Here is an 8,163-nt window from a genome sequence, read left to right as displayed (position 1 = left end):
TTATGCGTGGGATTTATACAGTGCTTTCCTGCCAACTACCCCCTTCGACATTTACCCTAACCCAGTGAAGCAGGCAGGGCAGGAGTGATATAAAAACAACCAGCTCGGGCTTCCCTGATGGCGCAGTGGTTGAGAGTCCACCTGCTGATGCAGGGGACACGGGTTCGTGCCCCAGTCCGGGAGGATCCCACGTGCCGCAGAGCGGCTGGGCCCGTGAGCCATGGCCGCTGAGCCTGCGCGTCTGGAGCCTGTGCTCCGCAACGGGAGAGGCTGCGACAGTGAGAAGCCTGCGTACCGCAAAAAAAAAAAAAAAAAAAAAACAACAACCAGCTCTCTACAAGAATCTGACATGAGCTGAGCGCAATGCCAGGCACTGGCAGAGGACACTTCTCTGGGCTTTAATCATCTGTGATTCTCAATGCCTGGCACACAGAAATGCTTGGTGAACTCAGTTGTCTGTCAGAGCAAGAAGCTTGCCCCCCAAAATGCAACGTATTGTTATTTTTTTAAATATTTATTTATGTATTTATTTATTTGGCTGCGCCGGGTCTTAGCTGGCACGCAGGATCTTCGTGGCCATGTGTGGGATCTTCCTTATGGCGTGACGGATCCTTTTTTTTTTTTTTTTTAGTTGTGGCATGTGGGATCTTTAGTTGCAGCATGTGAACTCTTCGTTGCAGCACGTGGGATCTTTTAGTTGTGGCCTGTGGGATCTAGTTCCCTGACCAGTGATCGAACCCAGGCCCCCTGCATTGGGAGCGTGGAGTCTTAGCCACTGAACCACCAGGGAAGTCCCAAAAAATGCAATTAAAAAAATTTTTATTTTATTTATTTTTGGCTGAGTTGTGTCTTCATTGCTGTGCGTGTGCTTTCTCTAGTTGCGGACAGCAGGGGCTACTCTTTGTTGTGCACAGGCTTCTCATTGCAGTGGCTTCTCTTGTTGTGGAGCACAGGCTCTAGGTGCACGGGCTTCAGTAGTTGTGGCGTGCGGGCTTAGTTGCTCCGTGACATGTGGGATCTTCCCAGACCAGGGCTCGAATCCGTGTCCCCTGCATTAGCAGGAGGATTCTTAACCACTGTGCCACCAGGGAAATCCCCCCAAAATGCAATTTAAATGGACAGTTTTATAGGATTTACTATTGCCAGGCCCTGACCTTAAGTTGCTCCCAGTACAGTCCTCTGGCATGCCCTGGCAGATGGAAAAATCTGGTTCCATGGGCACTGGCCTGTTTCTGTAGGCTCTGCTATCTGGGTCAACCCTGCCCCTTGTATAAAATGCTGAGGGCACAGTCTACTGTGTTGCTCTTATCACTGAGACATTTCTTTTTAGTATTTGGAACCAGAAAACTTGTCTTTCATTAACAGTCAATTTCTCCTGCTATCACCTAACAGGAATAAAATGACCTCTTTGTGTTTCCCCTTTCCCTGTGGCTGCCAGGAAGCTCAGAGACAAGTAATAGTTTTACAGTAGGAGTCAGAGTCAGAATATTTCCTTTCCACCCCCATGTATGTGGCTCCTTCAGCTAAAGCCTTCTTGGGTCCTTTATGGGAGGAGCATGTATAAGTAAACATTTATGTAATAAGCGCTGGGGAGAGCACAGGGAAATGATCCAGGTTTAAGAGCAGAAGGCTTGGGTGAATCCCTTACCATCTCTGAGCCTCAAGCTCCTCCTTGGCAGCCTGGAGTAGGAGACCCTGCTGCAGCTTTTGGACATTGCCAGCTTTCCTGCGATGAAGACTGGCCACTGCCCAGGCCTCAGGTAGTGTCACAGTCAACATCCTCCCTGCTGAGGCTGTGAAGCTGGTAACCTTGAACACCTTCACACTTTAGACCCAGTATGGCCAGAATTTTTATTTTTAAAGAGGAGTCAGAAAAAGATTTTTATGTGAAATCTCCTGACTTATAAATGTTGCCAATTAATCTGCATTTTTCAGGAATTCCCTGGCGGTCCAGTGGTTTGGGCTTGGTGCTTTCACTCCCAGGACCTGGGTTCGATCCCTGGTCAGGGAACTAAGATCCTGCCAGCTGCATGGTGCAGAAAAAAAAAAAAAAAATTGCATCTTTTCAAAGCACTGTGTTGGACAAACCAAACTCGGCTGCTGGCCAGATCTAGTCTGAAGCCTTCCCTGGCTCATCCAGTTAAGCTGAATACATCTCCAATAGGGACTGTCTGGTGTGTTCAAGCTAGGGGCGGGGGAGCAGTTTTCATCATTTCTTCTGAACCCTGCCTTCCTTCCATAATATCACAAGAGACCTGACAGTAGGACTCAGCGTCAGGTTCTGAGATGACCTGTGCTCAGGTCATGTTGACTGGTCCAGATGGGCCCTGACCCAAGCTGGACCACACAGAGGACCCTGCCCCAGCCTTGGGTGATGAGTTTAAAATGGGCGCCTGACCTAGGATGAGCCATGAATCCCACCCCTGAGATATTTGTGCTTGCAGCCAGAGAGAGGGACAGGGTAACTCTCTCTCCACTGGCTGGAGCTGTAAGACATAAAAGTTGCCAACAGTTGGCTGCTACATTTTCCATGATGGGGGGAATCGGGGTTGGTTAGTGAAGTAGGTATACAGAAGCAGGAATAAAAAATGGTTTGAGGGCTTCCCTGGTGGTGCAGTGGTTGAGAGTCTGCCTGCTGATGCAGGGGACACGGGTTTGTGCCCCAGTCCGGGAGGATCCCACATGCCGCGGAGTGGCTAGGCCCGTGAGCCATGGCCGCTGAGCCTGCACGTCTGGAGCCTGTGCTCCGCATCGGGAGAGGCTGCGACAGTGAGAGGCCCACGTACCGCAAAAAAAAAAAAAAAAAAAAAAGGTTTGAGGGGCCTTCCCTGGCAGTCCAGTGGTTAAGATTCCACGCTTCCACTGCAGGGGGCACATGTTCAATCCCTGGTCAGGGAACTAGGATCTCACAGGACACTTGGTGCGGCCAAAAAAAAAAGAGTCTGAGAAAGAATTCTAAGGGGGTCTGAGTGGCTGGTTCTAGTTGTCCTGAGTCCCTGCTACTTTCCTGTCCTACGGGGCCGGAACACTACAGAGTCTTTGTGATAACTTCCCCTTCATAATGAAAGAAGTTCATCCCCTCAGGGAAGGGAGCTCAAAATACATTGGGGCTGGCACTGCCAGAGAAACTGAGGCAGTGTGGGACTGGCTACCCAGTGGGTGGTGCTGGTTGCCCCCATTCTTGTGTGGGGTGATCTGTAAGGCACTGGAAGGGCCCTGCCCTCCAATGGGTCCTTACAGATCCCACTCACCTGCTCACCTACCTCCGCCACACCCTGCCTGCCCTGGAAGTCCATACTCAGAGCACCGATTCACATGCTCACCAAATTCTGAGTGTTCCTGTCCACCTTCCCCACCCCAGACTCCCAGTCCCAAACCCAGGTGCTAGTAACCCCCGGGTCACCCCGGGTGGGTCATTTCTCTCCATGCTTGTTTCCTCTTCCGAAAAGCAGTGTCCTCAATCCCTCTGGGTTTTTGCCCAGCATCCCTTCCCTTCCTTTAGGTAACAGCTGCAACCTACCCCCACCCCCTCAGACCATGTGATCAGTAGAGCCAGCTCCACCCCTGGCTGCTGGGGTGGGTGCCAGAGCTGCCTGGCAATCAAGGCACCCCCATCCCCTAAGCTCGTAAGCCTTGGGGGCCGACAGGAGCCCACCTCCTGAGGGTTTTGTTTTGAGTTGTTTTGTTTTGTTTTGCGGTACGCGGGCCTCTCACTGCTGTGGCCTCTCCCATTGCAGTGCACAGGCTCCAGAGGCGCAGGCCCAGCGGCCATAGCTCACGGGCCCAGCCGCTCCGTGGCATGCGGGATCCTCACGGACCGGGGCACGAACCCATGTCCCCTGCATCGGCAGGCGGACTCTTAACCACTGCGCCACCAGGGAAGCCCCCCCTGAGGTTTTGCAGGAACAGATGAGTGCTCTCTCCTGAAATCAAGGCACAAGGGCTGCGTGAGCCTGGGACTGCCAGGGCACCTTTGTACCACGTGGAGAAAATCCACCTGAAGGAAGCCCACAGGGCTTAACAAGATGGAGAGAGAGAAGGATGGAGAGCTGGAGTGACCCAGTGACATCCTTGAGCTCCAGGGTCCAGCTGAGCCTGAGTCCAGAACCAAACCTTATTATTGCAGCTGTTTTCAGTTTGGTGTCTTGTGCCTGCAAGAGTCCTGGGTGGTAGTGTGGTGGGGAAGCTGACAGGTGGGTGGGTGGGTGGGGTGGAATCTCTGTGAGCTGCAAAATGCTCTGCTGGGTCAGAGGTCAGGGCTGTGAGACTCAGAAACAACAGGGCTGGGCCTAGGGTGAGGCAAGAGAGGTGCCGAGAACTGAATGAGGGGGCCCTCTTGCCTCACCCTAACCTGGCTCTGCAACACAGCCCCCTGCAATTGCTGGGTTTGCCCCAGGGAGGAAGGGCAGCCTCACCCCTCGAGATGAGAGAAGGCAGCTTTTGCTGTCTCTGACTCCTAAGATGGGGTGTGTGCAAGAGCGAGCCCGGGTCTGGGGTCAGGAGGTCTGGTTCAAACCTCAGCCTGTTGCCCTGTTGCCTTGGCAAGTCCCTATGAAAATGGAATGGCAGCTGCCTCCATGTGTTCTCCTCCTTTCAAGGGGGGGGACTTTTTTCTTTTTTTTTTTTAATATCTTTATTGGAGTAGAGTTGCTTTGCAATGTTGTGTTAGTTTCTGCTGTACAACAAAGTGAATCAGCTATATGTAAGGAGGGGGACTTTTTTTTTTTTTTTTTGCGGTACGCGGGCCTCTCACTGTTGTGACCTCTCCTGCTGCGGAGCACAGGCTCCGGACGCTCAGGCTCAGCGGCCATGGCTCACGGGCCCAACTGCTCCGTGGCATGTGGGATCTTCCCAGACCGGGACACGAACCCGTGTCCCCTGCATCGGCAGGCGACTCTCAACCACTGTGCCACCAGGGAAGCCCCCGAGAGGGAGACTTTTTAAATGGACACACAGCCACCCAGCTCTTCCCAGCCTCCCTTGCAGCTAGGAGTAGCCACATGACTATGTATTGACTGGTGAGGTGTAAAGGGAAGTAAGAGGTCCAGCCAGCAGGAGTGTCCCTCAAAAGGGCAAGTGGCCCCTGCCACCCTCCCTCCACCCTGCTCCTCGGGACGCCAAAGAGCCCCCTCGGATGGCACCAACCAGGACAGCAGCCCTGCAGCAAGAGAGGAGCAACTCAGGTCCCCGAACACTGCATGGAACTGTCCACCAGGTCAGCTCTGGACAGCCTCCCTACGAACTGTACCGTGAGAAAGAAAAACGTTCTATTTGGTTTAAGGCCCTGCTGTTTTGCATCTCTGTGCCTGAATTTATATCCTAACTGGTTCTCTACCCCAGGGAATCCAGTTAGTTAGGGGGGAGGGCCCAAGTGCTACTGGTTTCTAGTGGGTGGAACCCAGATATGCTCATCACCCTACCACCCAAAGAATGATCTGGTCCCAAAAGTCAGTAGTGCCACTGCTGAGAAACTGCTCTTTCCTCTTGGAGAGTCAGTGTTCCCATCCCCCAAATGGGGGGATATTGAACTATCATGTTTTTTATGAGGACCCAGTGAGATGATAGACATGATCCTACTGTTAGGAAAGGAGACAGTCCTGCAAAGATAGTCATGGAGTCTTTATTATTGAGATAAATTAAGATGGACGCCCCAAAGGAGGGGAGTGAGCAGGTTGCCAATCTATGTCCAAAAAGGAGGCAGTGGTGCTCCACAGAGAAGGAGGGCTCCAGGGTGGGCTTGGGGCCCCTGGTGCAGTGCAGGACCCAGAGGGGAGGGCCGGGGCTCCTGCCAGCGGTCTCAGCCTTGGGAAAGGGAAGGGATAGGGAAGTCCAGCCGAGGGAGGGGGGTGGGAACTGCTGGTGGTCCCCACACTGCCCACAAAGCTCACCCCATCCCCATCACCTCCCATCCTGCCTGGGGGCCCCCCTCCCTCTCACACAAACATGCTTCTCCTCCCCTCCGCACACCTGCCCCCAAACGTTCTCTCTCTATCACACACAGACACAGACACACACACACACCTCCTTCCTCTATGGCCTCGCCCCTTGCACACCCCACCACACACACTCATCCATGCCAAGCCTGGGTCCAGAGTGGTAGGACTGGGCTGGGCTAAGCTGACATCCCTCCAAAGGGGGCCCTTTCCTTGGGTCAGCTTTGAAGCCTGGCCCATGAAGCTGTAGGGTCGATACCACTGGCTGGAGCGGGGAGCTGAGTGTCACCGAGGATCTGGTAGGGAATTGGGAGATCTGGAGGCTCAGGACAGGCAGGGGCAGCCATGCCTGACGCCGGGTGGAGGGGCAGGAGTGCTGGGCAGCATAAAGGCACTGGGGGGCCATGGGGCATCCCCGGAGCTAGGGAGGGCAGGTGTGGGATAAGCTGGCTTGACCTGGAGAGCAAGTCCTGGGCCATCAGCAGCGACATCTCAAGGCACCCAGGTGCCCCATTTCCCCACAGCCAGGGTCCTCCCAGAGCCCCTCCTCCTGGGAGGAGCCAGGCTGCGAGGGAGAGCCTGGAGGACCAGGGGTTCTTCTCCCTCTGGCCCGGGGTCTCCAGGCCGGGCGGGACGGGAGAGGGCACCCGGTGCCCGCCCCCCACCGCCAACAGAGCCGGTCAACTCAGACCTCGGGGCCCCCGAAGGCCAGGTTGTCGCGAACCATCAGTGTCTTGCGGAGGTCACGGTCCACCAGGGGGCGCTGCATGCGCCACTTGTGCGCTTCCTGCAAACCGGGCTCGAAGTAGTAGATGCAGGCGCCGAAGCCCACCAGGATGAGGACAGAGATGAACAGGTAAACAGGCACGAACCAGTCCAGGAAGTGCGGCATCGCGGAGGCCTTGGCTGCTGAGACACGGTCGGTGAGAACCAGCAGAGAGGCTGCTTATCCCACCCACCCTCCCAGAGGGGGACCCGTAGGCTTCGCAGAGCCAGGAGGTCAGAGCTTCACCTTACGGCTGGGAAGACGGAGACCCTGGAGGGTGAAGGGCAGTGACTCAGCAGCCCCGGCCCCCTGACCAAGCACACAGCTGCCCCGACCACAGGGGCCCACCCAGCTCCTACTCGCCCTTCTACAAGGAAGCTTATAGCTGAGGGCTGGCCCTGGCTTAGTCCCTCAACAGTATGTGTGCCCTCAGGCAAGTTGCTTAACCTCTCTGGGCCTCAGCATTGTCCCCTGCAGAAGGGGACGCTAACAGAGCCTTGTGGGGATTCAGTGAGGTGACTGACCCCTCAGAGCACTCAGTAAAGGACAGCTTGGGCCATGCCTCCTCTGAGCTGCCCCTCCCGGCTCTGACTGTGCATTTGCAGAGGCTGCCACTTGCTAGGCCCCTCACAGATGAGTGGGTCCCCAGCCACCCGTGCATCCTGGCTAGGTGTGGCTTAGTGAAAGCATGGTGAACAACCGCCCATCCCTAGGGGACCTGGTTGATATCAACAGGCTCTGCACAGGCTCCCGAATTCAGGCCCATGCCTCATTTTATAATTAGAAGAGTATGGACACAGGTGCCAGCCCCAAAAGACTTGGACATTGGTTTCCACATCCGTAAAATGGGAGTGAAAACAGTATCTAGGTCATAGGGCTGTTGTGACTGTTAAAAGAGTTAATTTACGTAAAATGCTCAGAACCAGTGCCTGGCGCTTACCAAGTGCTACATAGTAGTTTGTTCTTAGTCTCTGGGCCTCAGTTTCCTTATCTGGGAAATGGGCATAGAAGTAGGACCCACTTCTTAGGGTCTCTGTGAATGTTTAACGAGACAATGCCTAAGGAGCATTTAGTATCATGCTGCTTGGTGCAGAATCGGCACTCAGTGAATATCAGCTATTGTTATTTCCAGTGTACCAGAGGTAGGGAAAGCAGGAAAGTGGAAGCTAGCAGGTTTAAGGTGCTTCACAAGTTTTACATACACCCAGACTCTTTAGAATGGCCCAAAGATGCCCACATCTGCTCTCTGCCAACCTTGCCAGCCTCATCTCCCACACTACGTGCCATCACAGGGAAACACTTGTCAATCACCTATGTGCATCTGCATGTTATACAGTCTACATCTTTGCATATGCTTTCATTTTCCTTGGAATGTCCTTTGTATTCATGTTCATGTGGCAAACTCCTATACATACTTCAAAAGCCACACCACAGGTTATCTCTTCCAGAAATGGAATAAATCAG

At 54.0% G+C, this 8,163-nt stretch overlaps 1 protein-coding gene across 1 annotated transcript; it reads right to left on the bottom strand.

The window, feature by feature from the left end:
- Positions 1-6,618: 6,618 nt before the first annotated feature.
- On the bottom strand, positions 6,619-6,825 carry SMIM45 (small integral membrane protein 45; the record flags this gene model as incomplete). Its single annotated transcript, XM_079715465.1, has 1 exon — positions 6,619-6,825. The coding sequence occupies one exon, from the start codon at positions 6,823-6,825 to the stop codon at positions 6,619-6,621; it is 207 nt and encodes a 68-aa protein (XP_079571591.1).
- Positions 6,826-8,163: the final 1,338 nt, after the last annotated feature.

This window comes from Hyperoodon ampullatus (assembly GCF_949752795.1).
Source record: "Hyperoodon ampullatus genome assembly, chromosome: 11".
In the NCBI taxonomy this organism is placed as follows: domain Eukaryota; kingdom Metazoa; phylum Chordata; class Mammalia; order Artiodactyla; family Ziphiidae; genus Hyperoodon; species Hyperoodon ampullatus.
The sequence above is the reverse complement of the archived record's forward strand: the minus strand, read 5'-3'. Positions and strand labels throughout refer to the sequence as shown.